Source organism: Oryctolagus cuniculus, chromosome 1 (assembly GCF_964237555.1).
Source record: "Oryctolagus cuniculus chromosome 1, mOryCun1.1, whole genome shotgun sequence".
In the NCBI taxonomy this organism is placed as follows: Eukaryota; Metazoa; Chordata; class Mammalia; order Lagomorpha; family Leporidae; genus Oryctolagus; species Oryctolagus cuniculus.
The window spans coordinates 10,245,205-10,263,698 of NC_091432.1; the positions used below are offsets into that span (position 1 = coordinate 10,245,205).

Sequence of the window (18,494 nt, forward strand, 5' to 3'; positions counted from 1 at the left end):
GGCTCCTCAGGATTCCATTGAGCCTGCCTTTGCAGCCTTTTCTTTTACGTTCTTTTCTTCTTTTCTTTCTTCTTCCTTCCTTTCTTTCTTTGACAAGAAGACAGGGGAAAAAAAAAAAAGAAGAATAAGAGCACTCTCATCTACTGGTTCACCTCCCCAGATACAACAGCTGGGGCTGGACCTGGTTGAAGCTGGGAGTCAGAAACCCAACCCAAGTCTCCCGCTCCGGTGGCAGGAACCCACTGCCTGGGCCATCACCCCTGCCTCCCAGGGTCCATTAGCAGGAAGCTGCAGCTGGGAGCCCAGGCCAGGAACGGACTCAGGTGCTCCTCTGTGGGTTGAGGACCTTAACCTCCAGGCCAGATGCTCACCCAGAACCTTTTCTGTATCGTCCCCCAACTTAACCTGCGCTCCAGATAAAAGAAAGGCTTCGGTTCCCTCTCTCTGTTCTCTGCTCTTTCCCACTCACAGCCATTGCTTCTGTGGGTCCCTCGACATAGAATGCCCATCGTCCACTTACGCTGTTTTTTTTTCTCAATGCTTCTTTTATTTCGTTTCATCTACTTGAAAGGCAGAACAACAGAAAGAGAGAGAGAGAGAGAGAGAGAGAGATCCTCCATACATTGGTTCACTCTCCGAATGCCTGCAACAGCCAGGGCCGGGCCAGGCTGAAGTCAAGAGGCAGGCACACCATCTGGGATCTGGGTCGCCCACCCGGGGGGCAGGGGCCCCCATACTCGGGCCATCATCTGCTGCCTCCCAGCGTGCATTAGCAGGAAGCTGGATCTGAAAAGAAGGATGCAGAACTTGAGAGCAGTCACCGGGGGTGTGGAATAGGGATTCCCAGGCAGTGGCTTCACACTTGCTGTGCCACAGGGCTTGCCCCTTTTCTGCTTTCTCTGAATGGTTTCACCTTGCCCTTCCCCCTCAGGGTGAATGGTGGAGGGATGAGAAACCGAGCTCTGGGGTCACACAAACTTGGACGGAAAGCCAAGTTCTGGGGCAGGTGTTGTGGTGCAGCAGGCAAAGCCGCTGCTGGGGACACCACATCCCACATCGCAGCGCCAGTGTGACTCCCAGCTTCTCGGTGCTTCCAATCCAGCTTCCTGCTGATGCTCCCAGGAACAGCAGAAGATGGCCTGAGTGCTTGGGCCCCTGCCACCCTCAGGGAAGGCCTGGATGGAGTTCCTGGCTCCTCGCTTCGGCCTGACCCAGCCCTGGCCATTGTGGGCATTTGGGGAGTGAACCAGCACATAGAAGATTTCTCTCTCTCTCTCTGTCTCCCCTCTCTGCCTCTTCTTCTGTCTTATGCCTTTCTAATTAAAAAAAAAAAAAACACATTTTTTTTTAAACATCCAGTCACTTGTTGGCTGTTGGCCAAATCCTTTAGCCTTCCCAAGTGTTCTTTGTCCCTAACAGGAACAGAATGCTGAAAAAGCATATCGGGGGTTATGGGGGGGTGGTGAGCCGAGTCTCCGTGAATAAGGGCCTGCACACTCCCTGCCACAAGCCGCCATCCGCCCCTTTGGAAGGGAGTCACCAGCTGCACAGGGCCAGACCTTCCTCCACCAGCCCCATCTTCCCTGGAGGGCTTGGCTGGGTCTGGAATTCCATGAAGTGGCTGGGCTTTCCTAAGGGGTAGATGGGACAGGGCTAGCAGGTTCCACCGCTGGGAACCAGCCCAGGCCCTGGCCCCTTGGCGGAACTCCCACACCCATCCGGGCCGATCCGTTCCTCCCTTCCTTCCTCGTTGGAGCTCCCATGTCCTTCAGAGCTGCCTGTCTCCAAAGCAGAGCCCCCAGGCACCCGCTGCCCCTCGCCGTCTGCATCCCACAGTGCGAGGATGCGTTCACTGGGGTCAAGATCATCCTCTCCATTTTAAGATGGGCAGATGGAGTCTCGGACCAGCTTCCTCGCCGCTGGGTCTGGAACGTGTGTTCTTTGCAGCCAGAGAAAGGACGTACTCAAGGAGCCCGCCGAGGTGGGGAACAGGGGGCGCTTCTGTCCTGAACAAGTTGGATCAGGCACACTGGCCCTTCCACCACCTCCACCACCAAGAATCTTCCCCCCGGGCTCAGCGTTTGTGCGTTTTGTTTGTGAACCTGGAGTACTGTGCTTATTGGATGATTTTGCCCCTGTTGTTTGTGGAAGGCCGGGATGAGGATTCCCTGGCCCCAGTATGTGTGGCCTCTAGGGCTGAGGGGGGGGCCGGGTCCTTCCTGAACAGTGAGAACAGCAGGCTTAGCATCAGGAGGCCTGGGCCCAGAGGCTGCATTGCAGAGCACCTGCGCCCTCTCTCCGGCACCTGCCCTGCGTGTGAAAGGGGCTGCTGGGTGGAGGGACGGTCTGGGTGCTGGGATCTCCCTGCACTCAGGGTGGCTCCAGCCCTGCCCCTCCCTGAGCCCCGACTGTCCCCCAGGACCTGACCTCACCACACCGGCCCCAGCAATTCTCTGACACCATTCAGATGCCTCCAGCCTGGGTCCTGCCCTGCCCTGCCCCGCCCCAAGGGACCTACTCAGGACTCTGACTCCCCACCCAGCTGGGGCTGGGCAGGCCTGGAGGCCATAGACGCCTCCAGGCCCACTTTTGATCTCTGGAGTCTCCCCTCTCCTCTCCCTCTTCAAAGCCGAGCTCAAAGATCCAGGGAAGGGCTTTGGCAGAGAAACATTCCAGCCAGTCATCCAAACACGGCACAGCTGGCGGAGGGAGGGGCAGCCCGCGGCCTCAGCCTCGGCCTCGCAGGAGCTCTGGAGCCCAGGCGGCCCTGGGGGGGAACCTTCTTGGGGCTAAGCGACAAATGCAAAGACACCACCACCACCAAACACCCACAGCCTCCTGGCCCTGGCCTCAGCCCTGCGGGGGAGACCCGGCTGCCCGGTGGCCGGGTATGCATCTGGAGGTTGTGAGTAGTGGCCTTAGCAGTGGACCAAGCGCTTGGGGCAGGGGAGGGCAGGCAGGAGTGACGCCGAGATCACAAGCTGGGGAGGGGACCTGAGGCGGCCACTACTGCTGGCAAACTGTGCGAGACCCCAGCGCGCCTTGACCCTGGCTCACCAGTGAATCAGATCTCTCGGACGTCACAGCCCAGCTGTGTCCAAATGTCCAGAGACGTCCATCTTCCCTCCCCCACCCCTGAGGGGCTGGATGGGGCTTGGCAGGGAGGACACTGATTCCCATCCACTTCCACCAGCCGGCCTGAGCCCCCTCCCCTCCTGCTATCTCGGGGTGATGGGGAGACCCCTCCCCCCCACATCCTGTTTTTTCCATTCATTGTTTCCAGGTGAACCTGAGGTCTGAGCCTGGCAGAGGAAGGTGGGGCCATGGGGGAATTTAGCAAGGGGACCCGCGAGGAGCAAAAACAGGAAGGGGGTGGGAGCCAGCCATGGAAAATTCGCTGCTGGGAAAGGGAGGCCAGCATCTGGTTTGCATTAGGCGGAGAAGCTCCGAAGCCCAAAGCCCCGAGGGGCGTGGTGTTGTCCAGCGGACAGGGTGTGGCGCTGTTGGGGGACCAGAGCTGCTCCCCAGCAGGGACCCGGGCAGGCAGACGAGAAAGCAGGAGAGAGAAGGGGAAAGGCAAGTTCCCGTGCAGCCTGCCCGTAGGCAGACTCTTAGCAAACGCGTCTTCTTGGACACTCACAATGGCTGGCTGAGTCCCAGAGAGGTTAAGTGAGCTGCCCAAAGTCACACAGCAAGGACTGGGATCAGAATTCAGGCCAAGGGCGGCAAGGTGGCGCGTTGCAGCCAAGCCACAGCTGGCTGGAGGCAGACCCTGAGCCAGCCCAGGGGGCACTGAGATGGGACTGGTGACAGGGGCCGGCCAGCCTCTGGCTGAGGGTCACTCTGTGCTGCTTGGGGGTGTCCAGAAGTTTCCTGACAAAGCTAACCACATGTCCTTGGGCTCTAGTCCAGTGCCTGCGGAGGAAGCAGGCAATCCACATGGGAAGACTTCCTGGAGGAAGGGGCATGAGCCAGAGAGGAGTTAATCAGTGAGGGTGGGAAGGCATGGAGGCTGCAGATGAGGCATGTCGGGGCAATGGCAGCTGGCCGGGGGTGCCTCAGAGGGTGAGGCACCACTTGACAGTTGGGGAAACTGAGGCATGGTGACGCTAACCTGCCCAAAGCTTCGTAGACGAGAAGGGGAGTTAAAACAGCCTGTCCGACTCCAGATCTGTGGTCTCTACCGCTACACTGAGCTGCAGGGGGATCTGAGGCCGGGGGTAGTGGGGGAAGGGCCTGTGCAAGGCCTGGTCCCATGACAGGACCAGGGCGGGACCAGACTTTCCAAAGCCACAACCTCGGTGAAGTGGAGACAAGCGCCCCATCGGGGGCCTGGCTGAAGCCTGGGGTCCCAGGCTCCTGGAAAAGCTTCCGACCTCCCGACCTCCCCCCAGAAGTGTCTCGCCTTCCCCAGCCCAGAGCCCAGTAGGTTGAGTAGGTTGGCCCCAGGGACTTGTGCCGCCCTGCTGAGCCGCGGGAGTTAATAATTAGGGGTTGAAGGAGGCAGAGGCCTGTCTGGGAGGCGCCTCCCTCCCAGGCAGCTGTTCCCAAGAGATAGCAAAGGTTAGTGTAAGGCTTGGCCAGTCTGCAGAGAAGGCTCTGCCACCTGCCCTCCTGCCGGTCTCCGGAGAGACCCTCTGGCTGGCTCCTCACGCATGGACGACACCACCGAGGAGCCCTCCGGGTGCCCCGCCAGAGGCTCATGCCCAGTGTTCCTGGCCATGAGTTCAGGGGCCGTCCGCTATGCCCCATCAGGCCTGGGCCCTGCGCTGGAGGGGAGCTTGGGCGAAAAGTTCTGGGGCACAGACAGGTGAGCCAGGGACTTGGGTCGGGTGGGGGCAGGGGGATCGCGTCACCCCCAGGGGGAGGGGGCACGGCAGGGATGAGGTGCCAGGTGCCAGGTGCCAGGCACAGGAATCAGGAGAATTGCCTGAGTCTCCTACAAGATCAGCTCCGAGGCGGGGGTGGGGGTTGGGGGGTGGTCTTGATTGTCTTCTCCAGCAGGTAGGGAATGGGGCTCAGAGAGGGCAGGACACTGGCCCTGGGTCACCCAGTGAGCTGAGGTCAGATCTAAGAGTCAGGGCATGGGGCAGCCAGGCTGAGGGTCTCCTGCTCTGCATCTGCCTTCAGCCGTGGGTGAGAAGGGGGTGACCGGACAGAGGGAAGAAGGCTGGGAGGGCAGTGGCCAGTGGGCAGAGACTCGCCTGCACGCTTTCTTTCTTTTTTTTTTTAATTTATTTTATTTATTTGAAAGAGTTACAGAGAGAGAGAGAGAGAGGGAGAGAGAGAGGTCTTCCATCCACTGGTTCACTCTCCAAATGGCCACAATGACCAGAGCTGAGCCAGCCTGAAGCCAGGAGCCAGGACCTTCTGCAGGGTCTCCCATGTGGGTGCAGGGGCCCAAGGACTTGGACCATGCTCTGCTGCTTTCCCAGGCGCATTAGCAGGGAGCTGGATCAGAAGTGGAGCAGCCAGGACTCAAACCAGCAGTATGGGATGGCAGCACTGCAGGCCAGGGCTTTTAACCCTCTGCGCCACAGCGGCAGCCCCATCACCTTCTATTCCTCCCTCCCTCCCTGCCTGCTGGGCCCGGGGCACCTGCCTGACCGCCTCCACCTGCCAGATCCCAGGGAACCCTCTGCTTTCTGGGTTGTCTTTATGGAAAAACAGGTGCAAGAAAATTGGACCCTTCCACCCCTGGCTGTGTGGCATCAGGCAGTTTCCTTGGCCTCTCTGAACCCCTCTTTTTCAGACAAGGGGCAGGGTTTGCCATGCTGGGGTGGGGGCAGGGGAGGCCCAGGAACCCCTGGGGCTGGATGCACAGAGGACCGGATATTTTGGGTTAGTGACTGTCGTCAGCGTTGGCAGAGTGGCGAGCACACACTTGTCCTTTCAGGCCTTGCTCAACAGCCTGCCAGGCCCGAGGACTGGGGCCACAGGCCTGGGTTGACACCTCCTCCACTCTTATCTCCCAGGCTCTCTGCTACCACGGTTTATCTCCCTCCTGGCTTGGAAAGCAAGGGCCTGCTCCTGTGTGTCTTCCCCTCCTTCCCCTAAACAGAGTGAGGAGCAGGAAGAGAGCAGTTGCTCAACACTTGCTTGGTGAAGGATTCGGGCCAGCAAACATATGCTGACATCTGCTTGGGGCCAGACCCTGAGCTGGGCTGGGGTGGGTGGAGGAACACAGCTCCAGGAAGGGGCTGGTCCCGCCTTCTGGAAGCAAAAGTCATGGAAACACTTGCCCTGCAGAGTGAAGGGCATGCGAGGCCTGGGGTGATGATTCCGGAAAGTTTTCGCAAGGTGTGCCATGGAGGGCTGTCCAGGTTGTTTACTGCACAAGATGAAGCAAGGCGTGACATCCAGCCTGCCTCTACTCACCGTCCCGTACTTTGGTGTAAGCTGCTCCTAGCTGGGAAAGGCGTTGTTTTCTATTTTTTTCTTTTAAGATTTATTTATTATTTGAAAGGCCGAGTTACAGAGAGGCAGAGGCAGAGAGAGGCCCTCCATCCGCTGGTTCACTCCCCAATTGGCCACAAGGGCCAGAGCTGGGCCAATCCAAAGCCAGAAGCCAGGAGCCAGGAGCTTCCTCTGGGTCTCCCACATGGGTGCAGGTGCCCAAGGACTTGGGCCATCTTCTACTGCTTTCCCAGGCCATAGCAGAGAGCTGGATAAGAAAAGGAGCAGCCAGGACTCGAGGGTCTCCACGCCAGGCGGTGGCTTTATCCGCTAGGCCACAGCGCCCGCCCCAGGCGTTGTTTTCTATTTCCAACAGAGACACCATTGGCTCTGCAAGATGTGCCCTGGGCAAACAGTGGCTCTGGCAATGGAGGTCCTGAGAGTATGCTCCCTACCCCCATCCCCCATGCCCCCATGACCAGGAGGGCAGTGTCTGCGTCTGTGTGGCCTCCCCCTGGGTCCCCATCCCTTGCATTGGTCCATGGTTTGTGCTCACAAGGGGAGTGAATGAACGAATGAAATGCATCCCCAGATGAAGACCTGATACACTCAAACCTGGGTCCCAGGGCCAGTGAGCCTGGAGTGGAGCACCCAGGGTGCTAGTCTCATCTAGAAGGGGAAGTGCCTCCCCTGACACCCTGGCCTCCTCCAGACAGGCAGGGTGGGGATGGCACCCCCAGCGGGAGAGAAGGGTTACGGATCCAGTCCCAAGTTTGTGGAGGTCTGTTAAGGCCCGGTGGCGGCTCAGGGCAGGTGGTACAAAGGGACCGGGAGCGTGGCCAGGGATGCAGGGAAAGGTTTTGCAGGGAACAGACAGGTGTGGGGCAGGGGAGGGGACTTGGGCCAAAGCTGGACACTTGTCTGGGCAGCACCAGGGCAAAGACTCATTTTAGGACTTGCCCCTCCCTATCCATTCCCATGGCAAGATGTTGCTCAGGGCCAGATACAAAGGGGGTGGGGCAGAGCAGGGCGAGGTTGAAGGGCCAGCCAAGGGGGTGTCTGCTGGCCTTGGGCGACAATCCGTGAGAGGCAGGGGTCTGGAAGCCAGGGAGCCATGGTAGGTTCCTGAGCAGGGGGTGGCCCAGGGTGTGCCGTGCGGGTGCCTGGAGAGAGTCAGCCGGGAGAGAGAGCAGCGAGGGCTGCCGGACCCCTGGGATCGTGCGCCCCATCCCCCACCCCCTCGGCGCTCGCAGTCCCCGCGCGGTCGCCCCGGCGGGCTGGCGGGGGGCGGGGCCGGGCACGTGTCCTCGGGCCGCCCCCTGGGCCACGTGACCCGCCCGGGACAGGGGCGGCCCGGACCGACCCAGCAGCCGCGGGCGGGACTGACAGGCGGCCGGCAGCCCGCGGACCCGGGACGGAGTCGGCGGAGGGCGGCGGGCGGGGACGCGGCGCAGACAGGACGCGGCGGCCGTGCGGGGAACCGACTCCCGGGCGCCCCGAGGCGCCGGGATGTGGAACGGGTAGGTGCGCGCGCGCGCGTGGACTGCCGGCGCAGGGGCTGGGCCGCGGCCGCCTCCCGGGGCCGGAGTGTTGGGGCGTCCCCGCTGGGTCTGCGCCCCGAGCCCGGCCTGCGGCGGAGCGGTGCGTTGCGGCTAGGGGGGAAGCGGGCCGGGCGATGGAAGGGAGTACGCTCTGGGGGAGGGAGGGATGGGGTCTCGGGGTGGGCCGTCCCGCCGTGACAGCGCCAACTCCCTCCAAGGAAGCGCAAGTGAGAAGTGGGGCTGGGGGACTGTGCGGCCGCCGAAGTAATTCTGGGTCCTGCGCCTGGAGGAGGGACCCCGCGCTGGGACGAACTCTTGGAAAGCCGCGTGGCTGGGGCAGGGGGGCCGGGTCCTGGTCAAGGTCGCCGGCCAGCGGATGGGCGAAACTCCTCCTCCTGGGGCTCCCCGAGCGTGGGGACGCTCGGAGGTGGAGAGGGGCAGCCCTGGCCCCGGGCCCTGGGCTGGTGGCGACATCTGCTCAAGACATTGGTTCTCCCTGCTGATTCCCACCCCTGGCTACTCTGATGGGGAGCACCCCTGCCCTGTTTGTCGGAAAGGTTGTCCTGTGGAGTGCGGCAAACACTTCCTCTTCCCCGTGGCCTGGGAAGACCGGGTCCTGGAGGAAATGCGGCTAGAGTGGGGGTGGGTTGTGGCCAGGGGCAGGCTGGATCGCTTTCCTCCAGGCTTCTGGGAAGCGTGAGCCGAGATGCTGGGGAGCAGTGGGGGCCGGTCCCCAGCAGGGGGTGCTGATAGCATGGGCTCCTGTAGGGGTGAGGTGTGGGGAGGAGTAGACGCAGAGCCAGGTTGGAATTGCGCCTCGGGGAGGGAGGAGGGGGCTAGGGAGAAAGAGTTGATGTGGCTTTGCTGTGCCTGGAGAGGTTAGGGCAGTCCGGTCCTGCCGGCTGTGCGGTGCCTCTGAGAGCAGCTTGGCCTGGGGAAGCTTGTGACCCCTTCTGCTGGGTGGACCCAGGCGAAACAGCTGTGTGACCTCCCTCTCTGGGCCCCAAGGTGAGGTAAGTAGGTTATTCACCTGCCCTTCCCTGGAGGCACACAGGCCAGGGCCCAAGGAGGCTCAGTTGATGGAAGAAACTCAAGGTCCCTGGCAAAGCCTCTGGTGCAGCCTCCCTGCCGTATTGCCAGGATCCTCCTGGATAAACCAGGCTACCAGTCTGACCCCCATGCAACCCTCAATACCGCGACTTCCTGTATGTAGCTCCTGTCGCCACCCCCACCCCGCCTTGCTGAGTGCACAGCACACAGTGGGCGCTTCATCTGTGCAGATGGAAAGCATGATGGCAGAGTACAGAGCTGGGCACCCAACCGGGGGGGTGCAAAGTTTGGGGGTTACCTTGAGCTCTGCATTTAAAAAAATACTTATTGATTTGAAAGGCAGAGTTAAACAGAGATCTTCCATCCACTGGTTCACTCCCCAAATAGCCACCATGGCTGGGGCTGGGCCAGGCCGAAGGCAGGAGCCTGGACCTCCATCTAGGTCTCTCATGTGGGTGGCAGGGGCCTGAGCACTTGAGTCATCTGCTGCTGCTTTCCCAGGGGCATTAGGAAGGAGCTGGGTCAGAAGTGGAGTAGCTGGGACTCATGTGGGATGCTGGCATCGCAGGTGGTAGCTTACTCTGCACCACAATGCCGGCCATTTGTAGAGACCTCTCATTTTATTTTGTTTTTGTTTTAATTTTGGTTTCGTTGAGAGGCAAAGAGAGAAACAAGAAAACAAGAGATTTCCCCATCTGCTAGTTCACTGCCCAAATGCTGAAGCTGAGCCAGACCCAAGCCAGGAGGAACTCCATCTGAATCTCTCCACTTGGGCGGTAGGGACCCAAGTTCTTGAGCCATCACCTGCTGCCTCCCAGGGTGCGCGTTAGCAGGAAGCTGGAACTGGAAGTGGAGCCAAGGCTTGGATCCTGACACTCTAGATGGGTGTCTCAAGTGGCATCTTTTTATTTTAAAGATTTATTTATTTATTTGAGAGGCAGAGTTACAGAGGAGAGACAGAGAGAGAGCGTGTACTCTCTCTGCTGGCTCACTCCCCAAATGGCTGTGACGGCCAGAGCTGGGCTGATCCGAAGCCAGGAGCTTCTTCCAGGTCTCTCACATGGTGCAGGAGCCCAAGGACTTGAACCATCTTGCACTGCTTTCTCAGGCTCATTAGCAGGGAGCTGGATTGGAAGTGGAGCAGCCAGGACTCGAACTGGCGCCCATATGGGATGCAGCACTGCAGGCAGAGGCTTAACTTACTATGCCACAGCACCAGCCCCCTGCCAAGTGGCATCTTAACCACTGTACCCATCACCCAGCCGGCTCTGGACCTCTCATTTGGACGTGGAGGCAGCAATTTAAGGACCGGGGCCAGGCTGCCATCTCCTGCGAACACCTTCATTCTAAGCTGCCAGCTCTGGGAGCTAGGTAGGAGTGACTGGTGAGTTGGGGACCTGGCCACATTCTGGGGCTCTGTCCCCTCTCAGTAAGAAAGACTGAAGCGTCTTCTCCTGGGGGACTGTGCTCTGTCAATGGCTAAGTCCCAGTGGCCCTGGGGTCGGCAGCCCCCACTGGACTCTGCAGAAGCTCGGGTGGCTCCTCTTCCCTGGGACTCCCGGGCATGGGCCCTGAACTGTGAACTCAGAGAGGTGGCTTCAGTCTGATGGGAAGATGCCCCCTCCCAAACTGGGCCAGCCCCCTCCTTCTCCCCAAGTGCTGGATGCCAGGCCTGCTCGGGGCTGGTGGGGTGAGCAGCATCGAACGCGGTGCTGGGCCCTTGAGCCCCGGTCAGCACAGGCCAGAGCTCAAGTTCTGGGCTGGTTTTCTGTTCACTGAGTGACCACATGGCATAGGTGCGGCTCTACGGTCTTAGTTTCCCCACTTGATAGAGGGGGCTCATCACACCTGTCTCTAAGGAGAGCTGTGCCCTGATGGACTGCCCAGGAATGAGGAGAGATCACCCCAGCCTCCCAGAGATGGGGGACTGTCTGCCCCAGCAGGATGCTGGGCTGCTCCAGGACTGCAGGTGCCCCATACCAGCTGTGTGATCTGGAGCAAGCCGCTCGGCTGCACCGGGTCTTCGCTACCCTAAGAGGCCTGGGTCTGTGAGCGCCTGCCTGTGAAGTCCGAGTCACTGGGTGCTGCAGGCCCTGAGATGGCATCTGACGTATGGCCTGAGGGCTCCAGGCTCAGGCAGCTAGGCCTGCTCGTTGGGAAGGAGTTGTACAACTTTTACTGTCGCTGCCTCCTGGAAGCCCTCTGGGATTCAACTACTTCCATTTTCCCCCCCAGCAGGTGGAAGTATCTTTCCAAGATTCTCCCAGCATCTGCACAGGAGTCTGTGCCAGCAGGCCTTGGGAAGTGAGGGGTGAGGGTGCAAAGGAAATACAGTGTGTGGAGAAGGGGGCTCGATGATGCTGCCAGATTCTGTTTTGTGCAGGTTGGAAGGATCCAGCCTAAGGGGAAAAGGGGGGTGGCACAGGATAGACGCTCACTGTGGACGCTGTGGAGATCCGAGGTCTGGGGTGCCTGCTCTGCTTAGGCTCCATGCACAGGGAGGCCTGGCGTGGATGTGAGGTGTGTGCTATGTTCCCTGCCCTGTACCAGCAGAGGGAGGAGACCCCCGCACATCACGTGGCCTGGTGCTGGCTGGATTCCCTCTTCCCGGCTGGGCTGGGCTGGCCGACCTGGCCACCCGCCTGGGTGATCCTGACCTGCCTGCTGACCATCCCATGCTGGTCCTGACTCCTCCCTCCTCCCCTCGCCCAGGGCCTGCTGCTTGCTGCCCCTGCACCCCCACCCACCCCACCCCTGCTTCCTCCTTCAGACCCACTCCACTCCCTCCTCGCCTTGTGCTCATCTTCCCCTGGGAGACCCATTCCTGAGTCCTGTTCCACTTGCCTGCCTGGCGCCTGTGGCACAGGGGTACGCGCAGTCATCCCGTTGTCCTGGCTGGCTCTCAGACCTGTCCCTTCTGTCATCCACTCGTGGCCCTGCCTTTCCCTCCTGCCGCCTATGGGACAGACCTGCCACTTTTCCCCCAACGCCTCTGTCACTCCTTCTGCCTCTGCTCCCCGGTTCTCAGCCTTCCCTTGGTTTTTAGTTACCTTAATTCATTTTTGTGCCCCACTCATCGGGACCCCGCAGTTCCCCCTCTGTGTGTCCTCTGCCAGCCCAAGGGGCCTGCCTGGCTGCTGCAGTCACCCCTCCCCGCTTTGGGCACTGTCTCTGACTTCCTCCAGCCCAGTCCACATCCTGCCTCACTTCCCTGAAACCACCATTCATCCCCTCTCCCCGGAGGCAGGGTGACAGGTCACGTGACTCGCTGTGCCTGCACTCTCGGTTCTCTTCCCAACATGCCACTGTGTGCTGTGTGTTCCGGCCAGGTTGCTTGTGGTTAAAACCAGGCTGGGAGTGCATTTCCTGGCAGTGCTGTGAGACCCTGCCCAGTGACACCTGTGCACGGTGGGCTGAGAACTTATGGCCCAGGGCTGAAGGCAGTAGGCCAAGCCTTGCTAGGGTTGCAGCATGGCCAGAGTCCCTTTGCTGGGGTCCCCTGGGTCACTAGACATGAGTCATGCAGCTGCCACCCTCGGCCTCCCCAGTCCCAGCCTGGACAACCCGAGTGTGCACCTGCACCAGGCCCCTGTGCCGTGGTACTGCCCTTTGGTGCCGGGCAGGAGTCAGGGTTCCACAGCCTCAATGGAGCCTGGGTCTGGTGGCCCAGGACAAAAGGAGTGCGTGGTCCCAGTGCGCCCTCCCGGCCCTGTCCTTGCCCAGTGTCGGCGCTGCCCCTGCCGAAGCCAGTGTGTTCCTTGGCACAGGGTGTGTGGTTCCAGGTGGAGACTGTGGAGGGTCTTTCCGGGCTCTGGCCGAGGGCACAAAGACCTCACAGCAGGATTGCCTGGCTGGACGGGGAAGGATCAGAACCCTCGTGGGCCTTGTGGGACCTTCTTTGGCCTCTGGCCAGGCCCTCCCGGCCCAATCTGGGTTACCGAGTGGCCAAAGGCCACTGTCTCTGGGTGTCCGCGTTCTCATCCTGCTGTGTTTCACGGGTGGGAGCAACGGAGTCGCTGGCCTGGCAGGCCAGGAGGGGGTGGGCGAGGCGTGTGGCCGTGGAGTCTCCCGGGGTGGGTTTCCTGGGGAAGTGACCGGCAGGGCCCTTCCTGCATGCGCTGTGCGGATGGGGATGTGGGCTCCCCCTGCTGCCACTGGCCTTGACTCCCCCTGCCCGAGCAGCCCCTTCCCCGTGGCCTCTGCAGCTTCTCCCAGGTGCTAGGCCCTGTGCTTCTGCAGGGAGGGGGCCTGGGGAGGGACAGGGACAGCAGGCAGAGCCTGAGCAGTGGCCGGGGCCTGCCCAGGACTGAGAACCACCCCTCCACCACTCAGGTATTCCCACGGGGGCTTCCCTGTGGTGTGTGGGGGACAGGGCGCTCAGGCTCAGGCTGGCCCAAGAGCCAGGGTCCCACTTTTTCCTGAGTTTTTGGAGTCGCCGGAGCCGCCCTCGCGGCCTGGATGTGTGAGGGGGGAGGTCTGCAAGTGCCCCTTCTCTCCCCTCCTCCCCCTCCTGCTCCTGCCACCCCTGGCCCAGGCCTTGGGAGGTCTGCAGCTGCGGGTGGCCCTGCTCTTCCCACGCTTCCTGCAGGTTTGGCCTGCAGGCTTTGACCGGGGCAGGGAGGGTGAGAGGTGCCTTGGAGGCGCCATCTCAGGTCTCCCAGGCCCCTGTGTCCTCTTGGCTGTCAAACAGGGCCCCACGGGGACCAGCACACAGTGGGTCAGTGTGCTCAGCTGTTAAAACAGGGCCCCGGCCCCCACCGAAGGTGGATGGTGGGGACTGTGTGGCCACTCCTCCATCCGGTGCCCTTGGACTCCTTCAGGGTGGCCAGAGGCCCAGACCACACAGGTGGCCAAAGCTCAGCTCTGTGGGAGGTACTGGAGGCCTTGTTCTCCTAGGAAGAAGCTGTAGGTAACGGCAGGGCTGGGCGGTGCCGGGAGAAAGGCCCCAGGACTGCTGTCTGGGAGCTGGCCCCCTGCCCAGTGTCCTAGGCTGTCCCTGTGGGTCACCCTTGCCTTGACCTGCAGCTCTTTCTCCTTCTACGCTCCTGGGTAGGGTCCATCATCCCAGGCCTGGCCCCAGTGACTTGGCCACCGTCCCCCACCCAGGGACGGAGATCTGCAGCTGCGGGACCCAGAGCCCGTCCACGCGCCCAGTCGCCGACTTCTCACTTGATTCCCAGCGCGCCTCCTGCAGGTCTTAGCCACCCGGCAAGCAGGTCCCCAGAGCCTGCAAGGCTCCCAGGCTGTGGGCTGCAGCTCTCCCCAGCCAGGCTCCTCCTGGGAAGGTGGTTCCCGGGCCTGAGCTGACAGTGAGAAGCCAGTCTAGGCCGGAATGAGGCCAGATTTCCCTGCTGCAGCCGAGGAGGAGGCTTCCCCCAACCCCCTCCTCCGAGTCCACCTGGACCCAGACGCAGCCTTTGCTCTGAAGGCAGAGGCAACGATGCCAACCCTCACACTCCTCCCCCACCCGCCGGCTGCGGTGGCTGGGGCGCCTCGGGCTGCGGCTGGAGACCTGGGCACCCAAGCCAGCGCTGTGTGACTCCAGGCCCTCTCTGGGCCCCCTCTGTAGAGCGGGGGCAATGCCATCAATGCCGTTGAGAGAGTGTTGTTCAGTGGAGCAGGGTGTCGGGCACCCTGGGTAGGGCATGGAACAGGGTGGGTCCCCTGGGTACAGGCCCCAGCCCATGGGGGCTAAGACTCTTGGGAGTGTCGGGGAGCCCTGGCCAACAAGACTCCCGTAACCCACCCAGGGAAGGGTCTTGGGGGCCTCCCTGTCCCACAGACCCTGTTGTGGGAGGGAGTGGCAATCAGTGTACCCAGCTTCGTCCTCAAGTCCAACTCCCCGCCAGACAGACCCGGCCCCAGGAGCTTCAGGCTGTACAATGGGCAGTTTCAGAGCCCAGGGCAGGCTGAGCTGGGCAGCTGGACAGGGCCTGGCGAAGGGCTGGGAACAGGCTCACTGCTGCACTTGCTGGCTGCTGGGTCCCTTTGTGTTATCAAGAGGGAAACTGAGGCTTGGGAGCTGCTTGGGGGCCTCCCAGAGTCCCGAGAACAGGGTGCTGGCCCCCAGACTTGCCTTTCACCCTTACCCCTCAGCGCTCCTCAGTCTCACCTTTCGCTTGGCCCTGTTTCTCCTCTTGTCTCCTTCCGCAACTTCCCCTTGGTTATCAGCGCCCTGGCCCAGCCCCCCACCCCGGCCCTGCCCCAGCGGTCAGAAGCTGCTGGCTCAGGAGCCGGGACTTTCTGCTGAGCAAGCAAGTCCAGAGGTGCTGTCTTGGCACAAACCACCAAGCCCTCCCCCCTTCCCTTTCCAGGGTCTGTGGAAGCAGGGCGTGCGCATGGGGGCAGAGCGAGGACAGAGGCCCCACGCTGCCTCCAGGGTCTTCCGCTTCAGCTTCAGGAAGGAGGGCCCCAGACCCAGGAAAAGGGGTGCCTGCAGGAGGCTGCCAGGCAGGCCAGGAGTCCAGAGGTGGGGGTGGTGCCGCGACTGCTCCCTGCAAAGCACAGGAGGGGGGTCTGCCTTGCCAGGGCTCTGCAGGACCTTCCTGCCCCAGCCCTGCAGCTCTGGCCTGCCCCTCCGCTCCGCTGTGCACGGGAAGGGGCAGACTTTCCATGAACTACTTCCCACCAACATTTGCAGGAACCGCATCGTGGTGACTATGCCAATGAAGGCAGCTCTCACTGGAGCGACTCCGAGGGCTCAGATCTCACCCACACCCCCCACCCCCATCCCTGGGATTCACCATCACTGGGTGGGAGGCTCCCACTTGGTGAAACAGGGACTCCAGTTCTCAAGCTCTTTTGTTTTTCTCGTTGTTCATTTTTTAAAAAAAAATTGTAATTAGTTTTTAACAGATTCAGTATAGTTTGTAGATACGGTTCTAAAAATATAATGGTCTTTCCTTCCTCCCTCCCTCCTTCCCATAACCCTCCCTCCCCTTCCCTTTCTTTTTTTCAGTTTTTGAGATAACATATTTTATTTATTTATTTATTTATTTATTTATTTATTTTGGACAGGCAGAGTTAGACAGTGAGAGAGAGAGAGAGACAGAGAGAAAGATCTTCCTTTTTCCGTTGGTTCACCCCGCAAGTGGCCGCTACAGCCGGCGTGTTGTGGCCAGTGTGCTGCGCCGATCCGAAGCCAGGAACCAGGTGCTTCATCCTGGATTCCCATGCGGGTGCAGGGCCCAAGGACCTGGGCCATCCTCCACTGCACTCCCTGGCCACAGCAGAGAGCTGGCCTGGAAGAGCAACCGGGACAGAATCCGGCGCCCCGACCGGGACTAGAACCCGGTGTGCCGGCGCCGCAGGTGGAGGATTAGCCTAGTGAGCGGCGGTGCCGGCCTTCAAGCTCTTTTTTTTTTTTTTTTTTTAAGATTTGTTTATTTATTTGAAAAGCAAAGTGACGGAGAGAGATCTTCCATCTGTTGATTCACTCCTCAGATGGCTGGTGGAGGCAGAAGCCAGGAGCCTGGAACTCTAGTCGGGTCTCGCACATAGGTGGCAGGGACCCAAGTATTTGGGCCATCTTCTGCTACCTCCCCAGGCGCTTTCACAGGAAGCTGGATTGGAGGCAGAGCAGCCAGGATTTGAACCAGCGCTCCGATTTGGGATGCCTGCATTGCAAGCCGCCTTTAACCCACTGCGCCAAAACGCCAGCCCCTGGATTTCTCAAACTGTACACTCACCTGTTCAGCAAAAATGAGTTGTGTGATGGCTGTGTGTTGACCACCTGCTGTGTGTCAGGCACAGATCTAGGTGCAGGGCTGGAGGGGGTGGTTGACGGAGATGCGGGAGCCCTGACCTCACACGTGGCCACTCTGCCTCAGTGACAACCCTGGTGATAGCCGGCCCCATGTCAGAGATGGAGAGACTGAGGCCCAGGTGGGAGGTGTGCTGCCCAGGGCTGGCCCTCCAGGTCTCAGGACCCCATCCTGCACCTGCTGATGCCTCTGTTTGCCTTGCAGCTCGCCCCAGCCAGACGAGGGCCTCCCATCGCCCCTCCCAGTTGTCCCTGTCCCCTGGAACAGTGCAGGCCCCTGCAAAAGCCACAGGGAGGCCCCAGGAGCCCTGGTGGAGGCCTGCGTGAGGGAGGAGGCCCAGGGTGAGGAGGGCCCTGCAGCTGCCCGGCTGGACATGTCACGGCTGCGCAGCTCCTCCATGGAGATCCGCGAGAAGGGCTCGGAGTTCCTGAAGGAGGAGCTGCACAAAGCCCAGAAGGTGAGGCCTGAGGCCGCGCAGAGCCGGCCCTGGGCGGGTGGACGCAGCCTGGGGACGCCCAGAGATGCCCCAGGGAGAGGGGTCGTGTGCTGCATCCGAGGCCCGGGCCAGGCACGCAGGGGGCACAAGGCAGAGAGCGATTCTTCTTACGTCTTTTATTGAACATTTTTAAAAATTTATTTGAGAGACAAAGAGAGCTCCCCAAACGCCTGCCCTGGCCCTCAGGCCAGGGCCAAAGCCAGGAGGCGGGAACTCATCCAGGTCTCCTGTGGGTGGCAGGAATCCAATCACCTGAGCCGTCATCACTGCCTCCCCAGGTGCACATCAGCAGGAAGCCAGAGTCAGGAGCCAGAGCCGGGAGCGGAACCCAGGCCTTCTTATGTGCGATGTGGGGTCTTAGCCCCTAGGTCAGACATTCACTCCTTACCTTTTAAATGGTGTTCACGAGCCTTGCCTATTCTAAGACCCCTCTAACCTGCGATGGATTGATGGGCAGGTTCCAGCCTTTCACTGTGAGCTAAAAATGGACCATAAACTCACACCTGAAGAAGTGAGCTCAGGCCCAGAGCTCCACATATGATGTCCAGAGGAAGCAGCCCGGTCGGGTGCCGTCTGCCCTTCCCCGGAGCTCCCAGCCCCTACCCTGTGTCCCCAGGAGCTGAGGCTGAAGGACGAGGAGTGCGAGCGGCTATCCAAGGTGCGGGAGCAGCTGGAGCGGGAGCTGGAGGAGCTGACGGCCAGTCTGTTTGAGGTACGCTGCGGCACAGCCCGGGGAGCCCAGGCCTGGGCTGCCTTCGGCTCCCCACCAACCCACACGGAGGCTGCCCTCTTCCCAGGAAGCCCACAAGATGGTTCGAGAGGCCAACATGAAGCAGGCGGCATCCGAGAAGCAGCTGAAGGAGGCGCGGGGCAAGGTGAGGCCTGGCCCCTCCTGCCCTGGCCCTCCTGGGGCACCCGCCCAGCCCTGCCAGCTTCGGCCTTTGCTGCCCGATTAGACCAATGCAGGGCAGGAGAGCAGGGCAGTGGGGGGCTCTTGATCACACAGCCCAGGCCCTGGACTCTGCCAGTGTGTCTGCTGCTCCAGTGAGACTTTTCTGGGGCTTTCCAGGGGCTTCCGAGTCCCTTTACAAAGCAGAAACCCCAGTGAGCCTGGGAAGTAGCTCCCAGCCTTAGAGCCTGTTTACCTATCTGTAAAACGTGTGGCCTGGGCCCTCCTGGCTCCCAGGGCCCCAGGACTCTCCGGGAGACCTGGCCCCTCCCACACACTTGCTCCTATCATTCCTGCTC

The 18,494-nt window shown here is 61.0% G+C and overlaps 1 protein-coding gene across 5 annotated transcripts in view; it reads left to right on the forward strand.

Annotated features, from left to right (window-relative positions):
- The window catches only part of RAB3IL1 (RAB3A interacting protein like 1), a 40,417-nt gene that overhangs the window by 14,596 nt on the left and 7,327 nt on the right, over nucleotides 1-18,494 (forward strand). Inside the window, exons 1-4 of one of the 5 annotated variants that reach the window (XM_008274398.4) lie at nucleotides 4,509-4,810; nucleotides 16,955-17,207; nucleotides 17,863-17,958; nucleotides 18,044-18,121. In XM_008274398.4, the coding sequence (XP_008272620.3) occupies nucleotides 4,656-4,810; nucleotides 16,955-17,207; nucleotides 17,863-17,958; nucleotides 18,044-18,121 (582 nt within the window). In that variant the 5' untranslated portion in view covers nucleotides 4,509-4,655. Of the gene's footprint in view, nucleotides 1-4,508; nucleotides 4,811-7,747; nucleotides 7,917-16,954; nucleotides 17,208-17,862; nucleotides 17,959-18,043; nucleotides 18,122-18,494 lie in introns of those variants that run through there. The other 4 variants (XM_008274401.4, XM_051833217.2, XM_051833218.2 and 1 more) reach the window with 4 other exon arrangements.